Source organism: Alternaria viburni (assembly GCF_023758015.1).
Source record: "Alternaria viburni strain BMP 2772 chromosome Unknown scaffold_1, whole genome shotgun sequence".
Taxonomy (NCBI): domain Eukaryota; kingdom Fungi; phylum Ascomycota; class Dothideomycetes; order Pleosporales; family Pleosporaceae; genus Alternaria; species Alternaria viburni.
The window spans coordinates 1,947,023-1,967,320 of NW_026055770.1; the positions used below are offsets into that span (position 1 = coordinate 1,947,023).

Genomic DNA, 20,298 nt, shown 5'->3' on the forward strand with positions numbered 1-20,298 from the left:
ATCTCTTTCTCCTTGGTTTACTACTCCTTCATACAGTGTGTTCTCTTTATATACCCGTCCTGTGGACGCTTTGTCATGACCGATGGACTGGATCTAATGTATTTTTGTTACGGTTGGTGGGAAATACCCCGAGGTGGAGTTTGATGTCAACGGCAGTCGCGATTCAGTACCGGAAGAAGAGAATAGTGAGTAGCATAGCGCAGAGACTGCATCAGTCGGGTTGATGTAGTGGAAATGATATAGTTCGTCAAAATTACTTCGTCGTTCCGTATGTGCAGTGAGCGTTGTTGGGTTGCTGATGAGCACAGTAAGGACCACGCATGTGGACAACATCCTAACGGTAACCCAGGCCACTATGTCTATCTGCTGTCCGTAAGCACGTCCTAGACACGCTTCTGGTGTTCCTCTCGCCATCTCGTGTCGCTGATGTTCCCGCGTCCCCACAGTTCCTTCCATCCACCCTTCGCAACTTCCCCTTTCACTCCAACACACAAACCTCCCAACCACCAAACACCACGACGTCTACCACAACACAACTCAATGAAACAAACATACCGCCACCCCGCTTATGGTCCCCCACCTCCACGACCTTGCAAAAAAGGGTCCAAAACAACACTCGTCGCTGACCTAATCGCACTAAAGCCTCGCTGCCTGGAGTGCATAAAAGCTCACTCCCCCGCCGCCGCTGCGAATCTTTGTTTACGCACTGGCGACTGACGGTATATTCCATCTTGACGACTTCTTGATCACACCTGTTTCTTGCCACTCCCACGAGCTTGCTTGCGCTTAGCTCGCAGCGCGACACCTCCGTTCACACTGACACCTCTACCCACGATACTTCAGTCTTTCTGATAGTGCGCGACAACAACCGCCAACATGTTGTGGGCTGACGCCTTACTGTACTTGGTGGGTGTCGCCGTCTGGTTTCGTCCGCGACCGCAGTTACCTGCGTCCGAAGTCGAGATGGTCGTTAAGACTTATCTCGTGCTTGAACAACCTCTACCTACCATCACTGTCACCTTCACTGAAACCGTCGGAGGTAAGTTTCGACTACTCGGTGCTCACTTTGATATATACGATGACTGACCTCCCCTCTAGTTGTTGCTACCGCCATCACCCACGACATCCCTGCCATTCCGTCCACCTCCTCCACCCCTGTTCCTGAGTCCGACCGTTCTATTGTCGACGGCTACGCCTACCCCTCCCCTGACTACACTCGGGCTGAGTCTCGCACCCGAGTTCTTTCCGATGAGCTTCATCAAGATCGCCTGACTGCGACTCACGTAATGTGGACGCCTCAGTATTCCACATGCGATGTCATCGCAATCTTCGCCGCAGTCTTTTCCGCCGCCGTCATGGCCTCATGGATCGCTATCATCGTCAAAGGCAAGGATCGCGTCATGCAATACCTGGGCCAGATCCCTGAATACGTCGACGCTTCCTTTCGACACACTGGCTGCCGCATCGGATATGCTTGTCTGATCCTGGCTTGGGTATGCTTGATCACCGACTACTTGATCGGATGGTCAGAAGGATACGTAGTATGGCCGAAGATAATCAAAGTCCTTTTCTCGTATCCACTCCTCCTCATCGCCCACTTCCAACTGCCGCCCATCGGCCACATTCTCTTCCTGTGTGGACGGTTTGCAAAGACGGTTGCAACCGCCCCAGTACAATGGATTGCTAGACAAGCGAGACGTTGGTACGAAGCCCGGATAAGCACGCGTCGCATCGACAGAGTATTCGATCGACCTATCACCAGGATTACCATCGGAGAGTGCCTTTTCCCGGACCTTGCCACCGCCAGACCAAGACAACCGGACACAAAGTTCTCTGTAATAATCAAGGCCGCTTTGAGCGACATCTTCTTTCTCGGCTGGAATCTCATCGTTCTTGTGATCAAGCTCCGTATCCGATCTTGGGTGCAGATTTGGTCACACTCTCGCGATGTCAGCCTGGTCACGATGGAAGGTCTTTTCGGCGGGAGCGAAGATGCGTACTTTTGGGACATCTGGCTAGGATGCTACCAGACCGGCCTGAAGGGCCTTCGGGAAATGCTCTCCGTATCCAATGGGCTGATCAAGACGGCTCTCGGTGGGATTTGGGTAGGCCTCAAGCTGGTGAAAGCCGTTTACAATCGTGCCCTGATCCGTCTCTTGGAGAGGAAAGTACCTGACAATTTGGCGCCCCGCGAGATCAAGTCTTACGAAGACAACGTCCACAACGCTTACTGTGAGGCGTCCACATACAACCACAGCCAGATCGCGCTCCTTTTGCTGCGACAGTGGAAATCCCTCGAAGACATAGCTCGTTTGGAAGCTCAAATCAAGTACATGGAGCAACACTACGACTCCATTAACAGCCGCGAGATTGGCGAGAAGTGTGTTGGCTACCGTGCAACGATCATCGAGCTCGTTCACGACAACAACTACTTCCGTCTTCTGCTTTGCGCCATCTTGAACGCTCTGTACAACGAACTCCACGGTCGAAGGCCCAACGATCTCAACGCCAAACATCCTTACCAGCCCAGCCAGCTTGAGTTCCGCGTTAAACCTGACCCGCGCACTGGCTTCTACATGGGTTATAGGGAACACTCGATTCGGGCCGTCAACAAATGGGATCTGGGCCATGAATACCTAAGGCAAGTCGAAAACTTCGCCATGAAGTACGAGAAGGAACCCATGCGCATGTCGATGATTCTTGCCTGGAAAGCCAACGGCCCTGGTAACGTTCCCGACAACTTCGATCCGTTCGTCAAGGATCACTGGGTCTTCTCCGGCGCCATACCTGGTCTCAACATCCCCGTCTACAAGTCTGAGCACAACCCGTTCAACATCCACGAGAAGCGCTTCCCGGTCTACGTCAATCCTGAGGGTCTTTTTGGACCCCAGATCGAGGACTTTGCCGCCAAGGGCCAGCTCGCGCAGTGGGGCGATCCTAAGGCCATGAAGCCCAAGGTTGCTCCTTTCAACGCCGCTGAGCTCCGAAAATTTACTGCCAAGATGGAGTTCGGTACTGCGCCGCTTCGCAAACACAAGATGGCTTCATTGCCCAAGAATCCCGCCTACTCGAGTGATCCGTGCCCGACTGGTGAGCCCAGGACGACGGACTTCCCACTCTACAGGAAGGACTTTGCCTAGACATGGACAGAGCTCTGACCGAGGATACCAACGAACATGAGAAAAACGATGTCAACGCCACGAATTCTCATCACACACCAGCGCCACTCGAACACCCTGGAAAACACCTACTGAAACCCCCCTCCACCTCCCCTCACCGATCCACCTCAATACCACCACCGCCTCTCCTCCCTCTACACAAGACTCAACACTGACAAGGTAGCAGCCCTGTGCCACCTATAGGGTGAGTAGCGCATTCGTGCGCCTCACCGGGTGCCCCACCGCGCCGCTACCAGCAAGCCCTTCCCGCCCTCTTGGAGTCAAGACACTGAAGCTCAAGAACACACTATGTGTTGTTTGGATTGCCCGACTGTCTTGTTACACCAGCTCCTCACCTTTATCCGATGCAGCAGGTATAGCCCTTTACGGTGCCTGAGTGACTAGATCGGGGTTTACCCCGGGAAGGTCCCGTTCTGAAGGATGGTGGGGTGGGCAGGGTTTGTTTGTGTTGACATGCATGTGCTGGACGGATGGAGAAGCGACTGATGGTTGTGAGATGGATGCTGAGACGGTATGGACGCGGGTTAAGTGAGTGTAGAAGGGGTGGATGAGTGATGTAGTGTGAGATGAGGAGGACGTGGTGGCGATGTTGTGGATCTTGGACGCGATGGCATCTTGAGAGTGTTTTCTTTTGTACGATACCCCTTGCTACTGTTGCTTTTGGGCGCCTTTCAGGGCCGGCGTTTGGCGGGTGTTTTGGAGTCTGGCCAGGAAGATACCCACCTGTTTGTATCTTGTACTGAGATTCGCGTTACCACCGCTTAATCAATGAAGTCATCTTACGAGTATCCAAGTTATTTATGATCATCAATGACCAGTCTCCATGTTCGTGTGTATGTGTGAATGAAGCTGTGGTGCTGACGGCAGGGCAGGTGCAGCCGCGACTCGAGGTGCCCCTCCATGCCCCACCCAAAGCAGCTCTCAGTACTCAATTACCTGTTCCTGAGCTGCCAGGCAAGACTACAACAGCCACACCTCCCCGCTAGCCCGCCGACACACCCTACACCCCTCCATCATGCCCCAAGAAGCCTCCAAGATCTCCGACCCCGACGCGACGTCGCAGGCAGCGGCCGAAGCTGTCGCCGAATCGAGCAAGCAGGCAGAAGCCGAATCCGCAGACGAGAGCGGCGACGACGCGACCGAGACGGTGGAAGGCGCAGAGGGCGCGTCGGAAAAGAAGAAGAAGAGCAGGAAGCGCAAGATCAAGGATGCCATCAGCGGCAAAGGCAAGGCTGGCGAGACCACCGACCTGAATGCGCCCGCAGGAAACGTCCTACCCAAAGAAGCGATGAACATGCTGCTCGCGAACAACCCCGGCCTGGCGAATGAACTGCAGGGCAAGGCGAACAACAAGGAAGAGCTCGCGCAATTGATCAAGAAACTCAACATCAACGAGATGCTGACGGGTCTGGCGCCGCAGGGCAGCCAAAAGGACATGGCCAGCCACGCTTTCTGGAAGACACAGCCCGTACCCAGCTTCGAGGAGATGGCGAACAAGGAGAAGATCAAGGACGGCCCAATCAAGGAGATCAAGATTGACGAGGTGGACAAGAATCCCAGCCCAATGTACCCTGGCTTTGAGTGGGTGACCATGGACCTGGAGGACGAGAAGCAGCTGGAGGAGGTATACGAGCTGCTCACAAACCACTACGTTGAAGACAAGGATGCGACCTTCCGCTTCAAGTACTCGCCGTCATTCTTGAACTGGTAGGTCATTGGAGAGGGATTGGAGGCTTAGCTAACACAAGCAGGGCCCTGAAAGCGCCAGGCTGGAAGAAGGAATGGCATGTTGGTGTCCGCGCAACCGCCTCAGGCAAGCTCGTCGCGTTCATCTCAGGCATCCCGATACAAATGCGCGTTCGCGACAAGGTCCTCAACTGCTCCGAAGTCAACTTCCTCTGCGTCCACAAGAAGCTCCGCTCCAAGCGATTAGCGCCCGTCCTCATCAAAGAGATTACCCGCCGCTGCTACGTCGAAGGCACATTCCAGGCCGTATACACTGTCGGCTCCCTTCTCCCCACACCTGTCTCAACAGCCCGCTACTTCCACCGCGCCATCGACTGGGAGAAGCTTTACGATGTCGGCTTCTCTCCTCTCCCCCACGGTAGCACCAAGCAACGCCAGATCATACGGTACAAACTCCCAGACACCACCTCCACCCCTGGACTTCGCGAGATGGAGGCCAAGGACGTTGACGCAGCTGTTGATCTGCTGAGGCGATACCTGGAGCGCATGGACATGGCACAAGTCTTCAACAAGACCGAATTCGAGCACTGGATGGCGCCGAAGGAGAAGCCTAAGGAGCAAGTCGTGTGGAGCTACGTTGTCGAGGACCCCAACACCCACAAGATCACCGACTACTTCTCCTTCTACAACCTCGAGAGCACTGTCATCGGCAACAAGAAGCACAACACCATCAAGGCGGCATACCTCTTCTACTACGGTACAGAAGTAGCATTTGATAAGGAAGACAAGGACAAGACAAAGCTCAAGCAGCGACTAAACTTGCTGATGAAGGACGCGTTGATTTTGTCAAAGAAGGTGAGCACCCTACCCTCCAATACATATCTTTGCTAACATAATCAGGCCGACTTTGACGTCTTCAACGCGCTTACCCTTCTCGATAACCCGCTGTTCCTGGAGGAGCAACGCTTCGGCGCTGGAGACGGCTCCCTGCATTACTACCTTTACAACTACCGCGCTGCGCCGATACCGGGTGGCATTGATTCGCGGAACCAGTCGAGCAAGGACCACATGGGCGGTATCGGGTTGGTCATGTTGTAGGCGTCTGAGCGTGCATCTGCAGCGGTGTTTGAATAGGTTTGCTGCTCGTGTTGGGAAGGAGCTAGGGTCATTGGCATGGCCGTCGGCTCATACCCTTGACATGAATGAGACAGCGATCTGGAAAGATCCAGATGTATCGACACTTACCTACCCATGCTTTTAGCATAATTGTTGATTCTGATATTCATGCCCATGTGACTGCGCGGTCGTAGCGTGTTTCCGCAATCATGTAGATGCTCCCAGGAATGTGGTTAGGCACCGACGTCACATGCTCAGCCCCAACTCCGCGGCTGAGACCCGCAGCGCCTGTGTAACCACAGTGAGTTCCCATTGGGCAGTCACGGTTGGCCATTGCCCAGGCAAGTAAAGGTGACTGCGTCTATCCGTAGTTAGCCTTGTTTCCGTTTCCGTCGCTGCCTTTCGCTCTTACTGACCTTCTCTCCACACTTCATCGCAACATCAGAAGTGCCAGCGTATTCTTCCGTCACTGCGCCGCTCGCTACCCGGCAGCTTGCACATGAGCAGCGTTTGCGGTTTGCGGCACGTGCTGGGGTGACCGTGGAATCAGCCTCGCATTCCGCGTATTTGTGCGAGCATTGTTTTACCCAATCTTTATCAACACTCAACTTGCTCGCAGCATACAACGTCTTCTGGCAAACGTATCTGGCGACCGAAAGATCCGTGACGACCTTCCGGCCTAGTTTCCAGCCCTCTGCTGTCACCCAAAGATCTACAGAATACCTCCAGGCTCTTTGCTTATTGTGAGAGTTTGGTACGATGTCGGAAGGAGACCCAATCGACGCAGACAGGGACGACTCCGATGACGGGTCCGCCATGCATACAACGAGCTCTGTCAACCCTGTGGAAGAAGCAGACAAGGACGATACAAGGATCGCAGACTACCAGCCCGAGACGCCGTCGATCTATGTTACCCTAAACACCTTCGCGGAACTCACAAATCACCTCAGGACACGCAGATGCCGCGTATGCAACGACCTGTTCTTTTCATCGGAACTGGACATTCGGAACCTGTTTCAAGACTGGGCGGACGGAACAGTGGATCAGTTATCCTGCAATCTCAGATGCAGTAACTGCAACACGCGCTCATGCATCGCATGCGAGCCAGTCGCCTTCACAAAGTCATCCAAGGTCGGGTTTGCCTCACAATACGTGTCATGGTGTTGTATGGGTGGGCGGTTATTCCTGATATGGGCACTCCTCTGTGGATTCGATCGGCGCATCTGGGAGTCCAGAAATCTCGGGAAAATCTCCAAGCAAGTCAAGCCGGAGTCGAAATCGAAGGCCATGAAGATCCAGAAGTCTACCCGCGGCGGAGGGTTAAATACAGGTCCCTTGGGCGGTCACAGATTTCCGAGAGAATCCATGCCTAGTGGTAAGGGCTACGGCGGGCATACCTCGAGCTCCAGTGGACATAATTACGATATGTACGTCGACGATACCTCCGAAGACTTAAGCGAAATCGAATATGATATCCACGGTGAGCCTTTTAATGCTGAAGCACTGGAAGAGATGTATGGGAAAGCACCAACCCTGAAAGGCTTTGAACACATTATGAACTCGATCAAGCCCAACCCCACCAAACCCAAACCCAAACCGAAACATGTGGTAGACAGAAAAGACGACCTCATGTCAAAGGCGCGGATTGCACGGAAAAAAGAAGACTACTTCAGCATCACAGTCCTGGATTTCTTGACCGATCTGCTTCCTTCTCTCGAGCGGGAGACCTGCTTCGATTTCGATCCTCCCGGTGCTATCTTGGAAATGCTCAACAACAGCAAGATTCTCCCATACTGCGCAGAGCTTCTACGCAACGACTCGTTGACCGACGTAACCAACCGCAAGCACCTCTATCGGGCGCTGTTCTCCTTCCTGACTATGGTTGGCTCGCATTCCAGTACGAAGGCAGCGCTCTTTGGCCCTCGATATGCGCGACCTGAGACAATAGACTTGCTCACGCTCTCTTTCAATGATGGGGTACCCGATGCAAAGGAGAGGGTGACCACTCTAGCCGAATGTCTACGAAACCTCACTACTCAGAGCTCACTGATGCTACAGAGCTTCAATACGAACCCGAAAGCTTTCGAGGATGACGAGGACCTGATAATGCTTTACGTATGCGACCACATTGCTATCTTTACCAAATTCATTCAAACGCATATGATCACAGCGACCGATAGCGCAGGCGGCAAGGCGACCGTCGTGGTACCTGATGGTCTCGCTTTGGGGGATGTAGACTCCAAGCTGATGTCAGAAACTCATTACTATTGGGACACAGCGAAGGGCTTCATGGATTCCCAGCCGGGAAGGTTCAAGCGGTTGATCACAGAGATTACGACGCTGCAAACGGGCCTGCCACCGGGCATCTTCGTACGCTATTGCGAGGATAGGCCCGATATCCTCAAGTGCGTCATTGTCGGACCTGCTGATACACCGTATGAAAATGGCCTCTTCGAGTTCGACATCTTCTGCGGCCAGATGTTTCCGAATCTCCCTCCGGAGGTCAACTTCAAGGGAACAGCGGGCGGTCGTCTAAACATCAACCCAAATCTTTACGCAGACGGTAAAGTTTGTCTATCTTTACTTGGTACATGGTCTGGAGAGCCATGGAATCCTGGGGAGTCGACATTGCTACAAGTATTGATCTCCATACAAGCAATGATACTGTGCGAGGAGCCATGGTACAACGAACCAGGAAGGGAAGCGGGCTATACTCGCAGCCCCAACGGGCCTTCAGCGATGTACAACAGAAAGATTCGTGACCATACCGTACGCACTGCCATTCTAGCTTGGCTCGATGAACCGCCACCACTCTGGAAAGACGTTGTCGATTTCCACTTCAAACAGCAAGGCAATACCATTCTCAGTACAGTGGAAAAGTGGGCCAAAGAGAGGATGGGTGAATCTAACAAATCGGCTACTGAGCGGATGATCGAAGAGGAACTGTACGCCTACGACGAGGCTCTTGCTGAAACCATGGCTGCTCGTTACCCGTTTCCAGAAGCAAACGTTTTGAGCACCATGCTACCACATCTACAGACCGCATTGAGGAAGTACGGCGCTACATTCACAGTCGAATACGTCGCTCCTCCTACCCCGAAAGCCCCAAAACGCAGAATGGTACCGGCAAGTCATTTCGGGCCTGGGCTTTCGCCTTACCCACCTGGACCGGGGGGTCCCACAACGAGCTCATCGGAAGCACCGACGGGGTCTTCTATGGCAAGTTCGTCAGAAGCACCAACGTGGGCTTCAGTGGCAAAATCCTCGCCAGCCCAGACAGACACTCAATCCATGTGGGACTATCTGGATGATTTCGGTGAAGCCATGGACAATCAAAATCTGCAGAATGCTGCACGCGGAAACTTCCACCGCGGCCGTGGCCAACATCGTGGAGGCTTCGGTAGGGGCCAGACAACTGCCAATACGAACGGACCTGCCTTGGAAGGTTCTGCTGAAGCACCTCGTTATGAGCTTAGGTCGTCCGCACGTGGTCGCGGCAGTAGCGATGAACCTAGTACTCGTGGTGGACAGAGCAGTTCCAGTACCGGTCATCCACCTTACAACAGCAACACCATGAACTTTATACGCGGAAGAGGTGGAGCTTCTCATAGCGTCCAAGGCTTTGGTCGTGGGGGCTTTGGCCGCGGGGGTCGTGGCAGTGGTTTGGATGGTTCAGCTCCTGCATTCCCTCCTCCACCTCCCGCCGGTCCTCTTCCGCCCGTTGGGTTCTACAATGTCGGCCGCGGTCGAGGTGGACCTCCTCCGAGTGATAACTTCACTATGGGAGATGCACCGACATGGACTCGTGGGGGTGGACGCGGTCGCGGCAGAGGAGGCGGTCGTGGTGATCGGGGTGATCGGGGTGGACGCGGACGGGGTAGGGGATGAACAGGTGCTCTGTAGACTATGTCAGTATCAGAATGGAAGTTGGCAAAACTTCAACGCGTTATAGGCGTCTAGCTTGTTTGCTTCGATCATTTTCTGAGGGTGGATGCCTGGTCTTTCTCTTGAATGGTGTGATGGTTTCAGCGAAAGATCTTTGCTTGACGCGTTGCTCCATCGCGTAGCATAATGCATGGAAAGAGGCAGTATATTAGCAACGGTATTTTGTAGCAGTAATCAATAATATTGTGAAAGGTTCGATCTGCGAATACGGACGCGTCGAAACGATACGTGGTAGATGCACCTCGATGTGAAAGAGAATAGACAACGTACGCGTCCAGAATCTCGGTGTTATCGGAGATAACCCACATTCCGTCATCGTTGACAACAGCATCTGGCATCGCGACGCGACGACCTAGAAACTTCCCCGCTCATGCCACCTCGCGCCGAAACCGTCTAGCTACCGCGATCATGGGTCAAGGAGCATCGCACGATACCCCGCAACTGACGCTGGGTAAGTACACGCAGTCCACTACCTCTCAATCATACCCGCCGCTTCGAAGTTGCCGCCTGAACACCTCAACTAACACGCCCTAGAACAACTCTCCCAAACCATCGCCCAACGCTTCGCGTCAAAAAGCTTCTCCCCGCTCGAACTCTACTGCTTCAACTCCGTCTTCCGCTCCCTCGCCGACACCGAATCTGGCGTACAATACTGGAGCGAAAGCACACTATGTCGTTTCCTCGAACTGCCCGATGCGCTGGGCGTGGGCTCTGTTGTCTTTCAGATGGCTAGCTACCTCGGCGCTTTTCCACTACCGAGTCAGGCGCCGGCTATACTTACACAGGAGGCGTTGCTCAAGGTTGTTACTATACTCACGGAGAGGTATGGCGCTGTGCTTAAGAAGAGGGGGAAGGAGATTTGGTTGAGGGAGGTTTATAGGAGTTTGGCGATTTATGATAAGGGGATTCGGTCGAGTTTGGAGGATAAGGAGAAGGAGGTGGAGGATAAAGCTAAGAAGGTGGAGGGCGGGAGCAGTAATATGGGGTGGGCGATTGATGCGCCGGATGAGGGGGAAGAAGGGGAGGACGAGGATGATGATGAGTTGGTGCTGGCTGCATTGGACTCCATGGATGCGATCGACGCGTTTAAGCATGGGGAGCAGACGAATGTTCATCATTCGATCATACCGACGGACAACTTCCTCAAGCTGGTGGAGCTGCTGCTGCTCATTGCGCCGATCGACGCCCAGCAAAGTCTCTCGTCACTGGCACCGGATCTCTCAGACAAGAGGGTCGAGGAGTTACGGCAGGCTGCACATGTCATATTGTCGTCTTTCAACGTCGAGAATCATCCGGGTGTCACGTATCGCACATTCAACACTGTCGTCTCAACAACGATGCCGTACTTGTTCAACGGCCTCAACCCACTCTTTGAACACTTCCTCTTCGCAAAGGACTTCGACCTGTCCAAGAAGAAGGCTGGTCCTAGCTCACCCACCCAAGAGAGCAAGCCTGTGATACCTCCACCAAAGGCAGAATTGGAGCCAGTTCTACGGGAACCGGGAGAGATCTTGAACTTGACTACACTCAGCCAACTCTCATTCTTCATCAAGGGCGGCAATCTCTTCCGCAGACTACGTCCACTATACAGCGGCAATACCCACGGCTTCAGCATGGGCTCCTTCGAAAAGCAAGTCTTCAACTGGCGCGCCCCTACTATCCTCCTCGTAAAAGGTCGTCTCCTCCCCCCAACGCCCTCCAGCACCCGCGAACGCGCATTACAAGACATGCTTCCACCCAAGCGCCACCCCTCCAGCATAACCTCCAGCGCGCCCAACCAAACCCTCATCTACGGCGCCTACATCTCCTCGCAATGGAAACACACAGGCAAAACCTGTTTCGGCGACTCCTCCACCCAGCTCTTCCAACTCTCCCCCACCCACGACATCTTCCCCGCCTCCACCTTCAGCAAAGACTACACCTACTTCTCCAAATCACCCACACACCCCGCCGGCCTCGGCCTCGGCACCCCCATCCCAACGCAAACAGCCTCCTCAACACAATTCTCACATTCCCCATTCCGCCCGGGGCCCGTCTCCCTACACCTCGACGACGCGCTCGAGTTCGGCATCTTCACGCATCTGTCTGAAGGCGGGGGCTCGTTCCTTCCGAGCAAGTTGCCCGGCAGGAAGAAGAAAGATTGGCAAGATCGCTTTGAGATTGAGTGTCTGGAGGTGTGGGGGTGTGGTGGGGATGAGGTTGCGGAACAGCAGAGGAAGGAGTGGGCGTGGCAGGAGAGGGAGGCCGAGGCGAGGAGGAGGGTTAATCTGGGGACGGGTGATGCGGAGATGGATAGGGAGTTGTTGAAGATGGCGGGGATTATCTCGGGGGATAGGAGTGGGGGGAGTATGGGCTGAGATGAGTTACGACGTAATGATATACACGAGTACTATGGCTGTGAGCTTATCCTGCAAGTGCAGTCGAGTTCCAATTGTTGCAGTAGCTGAGTGACCTATCCCAATCTCGTAGTGCCGTGTTAAACGCCTGTGATGCCTTGTTATGCATACATATGATACAGCTCCTCCTCTTTCCCGTATTGTATTCTCAGATCCATCAATCGCATCGTTTCATGCTACTGCGTCGTTCCTAGAGTATCCAAAAGCCCATCTATCCTTGCCTACGCGCTGTTAGCACCCACCATCCATACCCATTTCCACCACCCAAACTCACCTCTGCTTATGCTTCGGATTCTTCGAGCAAATAATATAAACATATCGTCCCTTCTTCCTCCTCACACTCTTGCACCCATCACACAGCTTCTTGACTGAACTCCGCACTTTCATGCCGCGCGTTTGTATCCTTCCTCCCATGCTCATTCCCTCGAAACTGGAGATGAGACTGCGGATTCCAGTGTTGGGTGCTGAGCGGAATGTGGAGAGGGTGGGCCGGACGCAGGAACATGTTGGGGTGTGGATATGTTGGGTGCGTGTGCGGAGGGTGGTGCGCAGGGTTTGGAAGGTGGACGGCCGCCGGATGGGCAGGGTGAGGGCGCGGGATAGCATTGTGTGGGTTGCGGGGTGGGAAGGGGCCACGGGTGGCGGGGAGGGTGTGCGATGGCGGGTCGTGGACGGCGTGTAGCTATGGCGATAGGCCTGGTGATGACGGCGATGGTGTTGCGGCGGAAAATCTATGCCAAGACGCTAGTGGGCTCGAGGAAGTCGCGCTGCGATGGAGGTGTCTTCTGAACTCCACAACTCCTCTATCTTTCGCACTCGAGCCTGAGGGGTCTTTTTATGAGCACCGACTGTTCAATGGTAGTCATCGCTTATGATGCATACTCGAATTGCATCTAGGTTTTATCACGCGTCGGAGAAGATGCACATCATACCCAGATTGAGCGCACATTTGAAAGCCTACCTCTCTGTCTGCGGACCAGCTACCCACTGGATCGCTCGATGGTCTTTACTCATACTTTGGATCTGGGATAAGCGATGATGATGTTTCTGTGGAAGGAACCAAACCGTTGTACGAAATGGCCGCATTTCTCGGTCGAGGGTCATTTAGCTTCGTCAGGTGATGTGCTGCTGCCTCCAGGTTTGGCAACATAAAAATCCGCCATACTGCCCTTTTTTCATCTCTACCAGAGCTCACGAAGCTCCCAAGTTCTTCTATATTTACCCTAAACCAAAGCCATGACGACCACATCACCCACCCCCAGGATCGTGGAACCGGCCGGTCAGCAGCAAAGCCCCCTCTGCCGCCTGCCTCGCGAGCTGCGCGATGAGATCTACGACTACTACGCCTATGACGAAGAGGGTCTGGCATACGACTACTCTTCGAAGACACTGAAGTATGCCAGTGGGGCAGAGCTCAGCCTGCCGCTTACTTGCAAGATGGTAGCTAATGAGATGAAGGGCACCCATCTACGTGTGAATACCGTCACGTTCATCCCTTGTTGCTCGAATACCGACGAGGATAGACTTTGTGAGCGGCGTTCACTAGCAGGCAGGTTTGAGCATCTATTGAGGTCAGCTCGACTGACAAAGCTGAACATGCTCAATTACGCCGCGGAGTGCGTGACTAAAGACGTCATCGAAAAGGTCATAGAAGTATATCCAGCCGTCCGCGACGCTTTCCAGTCTTTTTTCCACGCAAACCGACCAGGCTTCGATCTTTCTCATATAGAATGGACTGCCCATATACCACGAGATCTCTTCACTACATCTTTCTGCGACGCAGTACAGTACGCTCTGGACCTTACTTCGCCTCATCCCAAATTCCAAGAACTCATCTCCAAGGCCTGCGAAATGCCGCGAGACTACACGTATGGCGACCCATTGTTCATTCCGGGATCGCATCAACAGGTCCTCGAATGGCGGCCCGCCCTATGGCTAATCCCCTCTCATGACGACCTTTTCCCTATGGAAGAATTGTTAACTGATGCCCAATGTCCAACAACGGAGTGCGAGAAACGTCATCGAAGGATCAACTTCTATTTCTCGGCAGCCGCTGTATGTATCGCCAGGCTCAGCAAGCTCACACCTAGCATTCGCAAAGAGCTGCGCTCCATCATACTCCAAGAGGATTGCAAAAGTGTCGGTAACCCCGAGGTCCATGCCGAAGGCCTCATCAAGTACTGTACGGAGAACGGCAAGCTGCGATTCCAGATGCAAGCAAGCTTCTCTACTTTGCTTGCTCCGGCGTTCTGGTCCCTCCCGGGTCGGCTGTTGAACGATCCTGATACAGAAACACGCATTCACGTGTACGCTTATATTCGCATTCTGTTGGATTGGGTGATGCGCACAACTGCATTGGCCAAACTCGGGATGCCAAAAAGGTCTTTCACCGTGGTTCTTGACGCTCGTTCTGAGCAAGCTACCTACATATGGCAGTACTTCTCCAACGCTGCATCTACAAGACTTCACTGCCCAAAAGAGCTTATATCTAGTAGCGGATCTCAAGAAGCTGGTTTGTTCCTCATGTACGCGTTCATATGGCAACTGCCTGTGGAGCTCTGGTCTATAGTGGTGGACATCATCAACGATGAGTCCATGATTCGGCTCAAGATTCCTGACAGCGAGCGCTTCAAGCAATGGACGTATGTACAGCCATATGATACGTGGACATTTGGGGACTGGTTTCGGGCTTACACACCGACCCAGGATGAAGTCATGTTTCCTGGCGATGCAGAAGCATACCGTCGAAAGTATTTCGAGGAGCGTTCTTGAAGTTGCAAGAATCACGGATCGTAACATCCTTATGGCGAACGGGAAGTCAATATTTGCGCGTATCAGAGTAGCTAGTGACTAAGTTGAGCAGTTTCAGTACTCCATATTTACATCCTCCACGTATCTTCGTACATGCGTGTTACTCCACCTCTGTGCGATCATTGCCAGGCAGTGATTGCTCATGAGATTCGCTAATCTCCAGTACCATGGTACGTTGCCGATAGTAAGGACCCCGCCTGTGTGGCCGCTCGAGAACATGGTTTCAATGGCTCGGTGGGAAGTCACATGACGAAGGCTGCCTGTTGTAGCGTCTACGCGCAAGTTCTGTTTGAAGCCCCGCGTCCCTCAGCACCTAGAGTCGCTTCACCCAAATCTACAAAACAACCGGCTTACCGATCCTAGTCATCCTCAACAACATGATCGAACAACTTACGTCGCCACTATTTCGGATACCAAGGGAACTCCGCGACGAGATTTACGCCTACTATTCGCATGAAGACGACGGACTTCTCTACGACTTTCCGTCGCGCCGCCTGCGCTTCGTAAACGGAAGAGGTTTGGAGTTAAGTTACACATGCAAGGCAATCGCGGAGGAGATGCGAGGTCTTCCCCTTCGCTTCAACACTATTACGTTCACGTCAAGCTGCGACGAACCAGGAGATGATGACTTTCGCGGACTACGCTCCAGAGCATCACGACTCGAAAACCTCCTCTATTCCGCTCGATGGACCAAGCTAGTCATGCTGCATTACGTTGCAGAGCTCGTGACAGACGATATCCTCGCTAATGTCGTGCAAGCATTTCCGTACCTAAGCAGTGTTTACAAGTCTGCCTTCCGAGCTATACAAAGCGGCCGAGACTTCTATCATATGCGTCAACCCGATGCAATGGTCCAAGATGTATTTACGAAGTCATTTTGCGATGCTGTGCAATACACTCTGGATCAGGTCGCTTCACTTCCAAATTTTGACACGCTCGCAGGCAAAGCTTTTACCTTACCGAAGCACTACCAATACCAAGGGCGTTGTCCGTTTCTGGAAGGAACACACCGACAAGTTCTAAACTGGCGCCCAAGCCCGTGGCATATACCCACTATCCGAGAACTACAAGTCCTTGAGCAGTTGTTAGCGCCGGTTACGCCAGGACAATGGAACTGGACTGGAGAATACGAAGACGTCACGCTCTATTGTTCAGCGACGGCGATCTGCATCGACGCGCTCAGCAGGGTCCAGACTGATATGCGCAAGAACATCCGTTCCATCAATCTCCAAGAAGAAGCTCGAGGTATCAGTAATCCAGAAGCTCACGCCGAGGGCCTCATTCCTTTCTGCTTGGAAAATTCCAAGCTACACATCCGTATGCACGCAGGATTCTACACCAATATTGTCCCTTCTTGCTGGGCTAAGTCGGAAGCAGTCAGACGCCCGCCAAAATCTGTCACATGGTGCCGTTTACACGATCACATGCGCGTTGTACTCGAATGGCTGATCCGTCTGGCGGCTCTACCATCCCAGGGCATGCCATCAGCATCCTTCGTTGTCGAAATTGAAGCCCGGTCTGATAAAGCTGCTCATATATGGAATAGCATTATCAATGCTGCTACGCTGAGAGCAAGCCTACCCGCTGCCATGACAGACTACGAGGAGCGCGATATTCAGGACGAGGAAGTCTTAACGAACATGTTTTCTTGTGTTTGGCGCCTTCCTGTTCAGCTCCCATCAATGATGGAAGATATCGCCAATCAAACCCTCCCGGTTCGTTTGGACTTAGGGAACAATGATATTTCCCCAGTACCTGTCGTATTGAAGGACTGCTCGGCTTGGACACTCATCGATTGGATACGAAGCTACCCCCCGACGAGAAAACGTGTCCAGTTCCCTGGAGATTCAAAAGCCTATTGCCGAAAGCATTTTGTGGAACTTGAACAGCCCGTATAATTGCACCAAACTACAGGTATGTGAAAGGTACTTCCGAGAAGGAGCAACCGCGATATCCTTCGATCGACGCAGCATTCATTGCTTTGTACATGTAAGGGAAAGAAGAGCTAGCTGTGGATCATGTTGCAGATGCCACATATGCAACGCTACTGTTGAAGAAACAATCTTCCCAAGTCGGAGAATTTAGTTCCTGGCAGACTCGGTGTTTTTGAGGCGCTCAAGTGCCAAGTCGTTGCTAAGATTAGTTGTGAGGACGTGTGCGGATGACTGTATGGACATGCCGAGATGTCAATCTGCGCGTAGGCTTCACATCGACTAGGACTCAAGGCCTGGAGGCCCGCACTGAGTACCGCTATTGCGATATTTCTGGTCTTTTAACAATGAAACGATGTCATCTAGTTGAATATTTGATGATGAAGCTGCGATGAATAATGGGTGTTGAATTGAGGGAGGAAATGCGAGATGAAGACTATGGGAGGCGCCGAACCTCCCCTGTCGCTTCTTGTCGCGGCGATCTTGTCAGGGTTGCACAGGACGACCCTCATTAGTGGTAGCCGCCAATCCCATCAACTAGCTTTTTTTTACAGTCGCGAGCTTTGCTCTCACAGGCACGTTGTGCTCCGTGTTCTGCGTATCCGGAAACCCTTCCAACTCCACACCCTTCCTGAAGATCACACAGTGCGTACTTCCACCATAGTGAAACATGCCAATCTCATCACCCTTCTTGGCGTGCTGGCCCTCCTTGACAGTGGTCTCACACGTCGAGACCCTCAGTCATTCCGATGCCCATGAAGCACACCAAGCCGAGGTCCTTGTTATCAGCTTCAAAGATGATGATGGCACGTGTAGCCGTTACAGTAAGATAACCTTGACCTGTCTTCTCGCCGCTTTCGTCGATATCACCCCCAGCTGAAGGGTCACCAAGGCTTTCGAAGACTGGCTCGGAGAAGTAGGTACCTTCAACAAGATAAGACTCCACAACCTTACCACTGACAGGCGCGTGCCAGCGATGGTAGCTCAGCGCAGAAAGGAAGGCTTGATAGATAGTGCCACCGATGAATTGTTCGTGCAACGGGTCCATCGCGAGCATGTTCATGAGAGAATGAGGTTGGCCCTTCATCCAAAAGCAGTCGCGCTTGGAAATCTTGCGGCCCACCTTATAAGGCTTCGGTTCACGGGCGTTAGCGATGACGCTATCGTCGTCGGGACTGGCGACGGGCCGCTTGTCGGCGTGGAAGTGGCGCGTGAAGAAGTCATCCCAGGACTTGTACCCATGGTGCTTCTTACGACGGATCGCAGTGGGAAAAAAAATCTTCGAAAGCGTAAGACGTTCGACCAACGTTCGGTGTCAATGCGAGATCTTGAGTGCCATGGTCGCTGAGCCAGCCGATCTTGTCGTCACTAAGCACATATGTTGACGATGGTGAGGCGAGAAACTCTGCCATATGTACGCGCTCGCCCAACATTCTATAAGCTATCCCATCTGCCCTGGAAGAGATCATACATTATATGCGGCGAGCTTGCATGATCGGGGGTGTTGACTTGGTTGCATCGCTACCGCTCTGGCCATGGAGGAAAAGCGGGCTGCATTCTCATTACGACCATAGCCGGCAACGCGAATGCGCTTTTTCGGCCATATAGGTGCTGTCATGGACAAGACAGCGAACGGGGAAATACCTCTCTTCTGCGATGCGATACGGCATAAGTATTTTCGTACACGTTGCGTCATTGATGAGGAGAAGAATTTTGAAGTCGACACTGCGATGAACAACACGAACGGGTAGATTTGAGATTTCCGCCAGCTCGTCGTTCTATTACTTGCATGTCTTTTTGACCCTTAGTATTGGGTGTAAAGAGAGGGATTAATACTATCTCTTGCGTGCCGCAAGCTCGAACAGAGTCAAATCAGTATATCTCGATCATTTGCGTTTGCTTGTTTGTGGGCCGCTCAATACCCGGTCCGCATCGTCCTTGCTTAGTGCCCGGGTTCCAACAATCAAGCTGCAGCGCAGCCCATAACAAACATCCAGAGACGATCCTGTATCGTTGCGAGCTAACCCTGCGTAAGACAAGAGGTATCCTGACGCCATCAACTGCAAAAATCTCATCTCCCTTCTGAATTCCGCCGCGAGATATACCAATGCTGAAGTGACTGGAGAAGAAGTCGCAACGTTGGTATCTTCTCGCCTTTTTTAAGAAGATTATCAGGTCTTCTAACTTCGCCTGCAGTGCCTCTCCGCCGGGTGGGGTAGCAGCTTTGGGCCGTTCCTCTTGGTGACAAGTGGAGTGTGGAATATGGGGATCCCATGGAGTGTTCGAGCAATCATCTCCAAACAAAGGTTTCATCCACGTGTAGTAGCTGTGTTCCAGCCAATGCGTATCCCTCCACATGTGATCCATGTCTAAGTCTCGACTACACGTCTGACCACCGATGTTTCCCTCTATATCCGGTTGGCAGATGCGATCTAGATAATGCGCTTGGACGCGTAAGCGGGGTAGGAAGTCGGGATGCGCTGGCTGCGGTAGTTCAACGAGGCATGATATGTTATCGTGGCTGGAAGCTTTTTGATAGTCGCCGGATGAAGCTGTTTTGATTTCCACACTCGACCGCCAAAGTCCTTCGGTATCACCTTCGAACTGAGGAGAGAGTGCCCAAATTGGTAGAAGGGGAGGTTCCTGTTTGGATTTCAAATAGCAGTCTAGACGATAACCATCTAGACAAGCACCAGTTTGCCAGTCTGCCGTGATTGGGTTGCCCACGCCAGCATACGATAAGATATCCAGAGTTTGACGAGTCGACATTATGGTCGTTATGGCCCTTGCGTGGACCGATCCATTACTCATGGAGTAGTCGACAGGGATTAACGATCGGAATCGCGACTCCATCAGGCTCAGTACGGCGAAGATCCTGTCGCGGGGATCTGTCATCTTGCATCCAGCACCAGCATGTAGACAACAAATGATATCCGCTTTACCCTGTTGGTTGAGGCGCCAACTCAGTGAGCTTGGCAAGTGCCCGTGCGCGGTCGTCAATTGCTCAAGGACAGAGGACGTCAGGAACAATTCCTGGCCATTCACCATCAGATAGACTGCTTTAGCGAATGCAACCTCTTGTATGACCCAGATCCGCTGGAAATACCTCAAAGAATATAGATGAATCAACATGCAGGCCTCCCAGGAAATGGCACCGTATGACTGAGCTCGGAATGAATTTCGAGTACGCGCAGAGGATGGTCCGCAAGACTTATCTCGCCCCCTGTCACTGTC

General features: G+C 52.8%; 6 protein-coding genes across 6 annotated transcripts; 5 read left to right on the top strand and 1 right to left on the bottom strand.

Moving 5' to 3' along the window:
* Positions 1–876: 876 nt before the first annotated feature.
* Positions 877–3,140, top strand: J4E79_000693 (uncharacterized protein; the record flags this gene model as incomplete). Its single annotated transcript, XM_049349609.1, has 2 exons — positions 877–1,039; positions 1,099–3,140. 2 exons carry the CDS (start codon positions 877–879, stop codon positions 3,138–3,140), a joined length of 2,205 nt encoding a protein of 734 aa, XP_049216396.1.
* Positions 3,141–4,194: 1,054 nt separating this feature from the next.
* J4E79_000694 (uncharacterized protein) lies at positions 4,195–5,963 on the top strand (the record flags this gene model as incomplete). The annotated part of the gene is made up of 3 exons (XM_049349610.1): positions 4,195–4,886; positions 4,931–5,720; positions 5,766–5,963. 3 exons carry the CDS (start codon positions 4,195–4,197, stop codon positions 5,961–5,963), a joined length of 1,680 nt encoding a protein of 559 aa, XP_049216397.1.
* Positions 5,964–6,740: 777 nt separating this feature from the next.
* J4E79_000695 (uncharacterized protein) lies at positions 6,741–9,941 on the top strand (the record flags this gene model as incomplete). Its single annotated transcript, XM_049349611.1, has 2 exons — positions 6,741–9,858; positions 9,934–9,941. 2 exons carry the CDS (start codon positions 6,741–6,743, stop codon positions 9,939–9,941), a joined length of 3,126 nt encoding a protein of 1,041 aa, XP_049216398.1.
* A 393-nt stretch (positions 9,942–10,334) lies between these two features.
* On the top strand, positions 10,335–12,283 carry RTC5 (Restriction of telomere capping protein 5; the record flags this gene model as incomplete). Its single annotated transcript, XM_049349612.1, has 2 exons — positions 10,335–10,377; positions 10,461–12,283. The coding sequence occupies 2 exons, from the start codon at positions 10,335–10,337 to the stop codon at positions 12,281–12,283; spliced, it is 1,866 nt and encodes a 621-aa protein (XP_049216399.1).
* Positions 12,284–13,558: 1,275 nt separating this feature from the next.
* J4E79_000697 (uncharacterized protein) lies at positions 13,559–15,094 on the top strand (the record flags this gene model as incomplete). Its single annotated transcript, XM_049349613.1, has 1 exon — positions 13,559–15,094. One exon carries the CDS (start codon positions 13,559–13,561, stop codon positions 15,092–15,094), a length of 1,536 nt encoding a protein of 511 aa, XP_049216400.1.
* Positions 15,095–17,785: 2,691 nt separating this feature from the next.
* Positions 17,786–18,497, bottom strand: J4E79_000698 (uncharacterized protein; the record flags this gene model as incomplete). Its single annotated transcript, XM_049349614.1, has 2 exons — positions 17,786–18,313; positions 18,372–18,497. 2 exons carry the CDS (start codon positions 18,495–18,497, stop codon positions 17,786–17,788), a joined length of 654 nt encoding a protein of 217 aa, XP_049216401.1.
* Between the last annotated feature and the right edge of the window lie 1,801 nt (positions 18,498–20,298).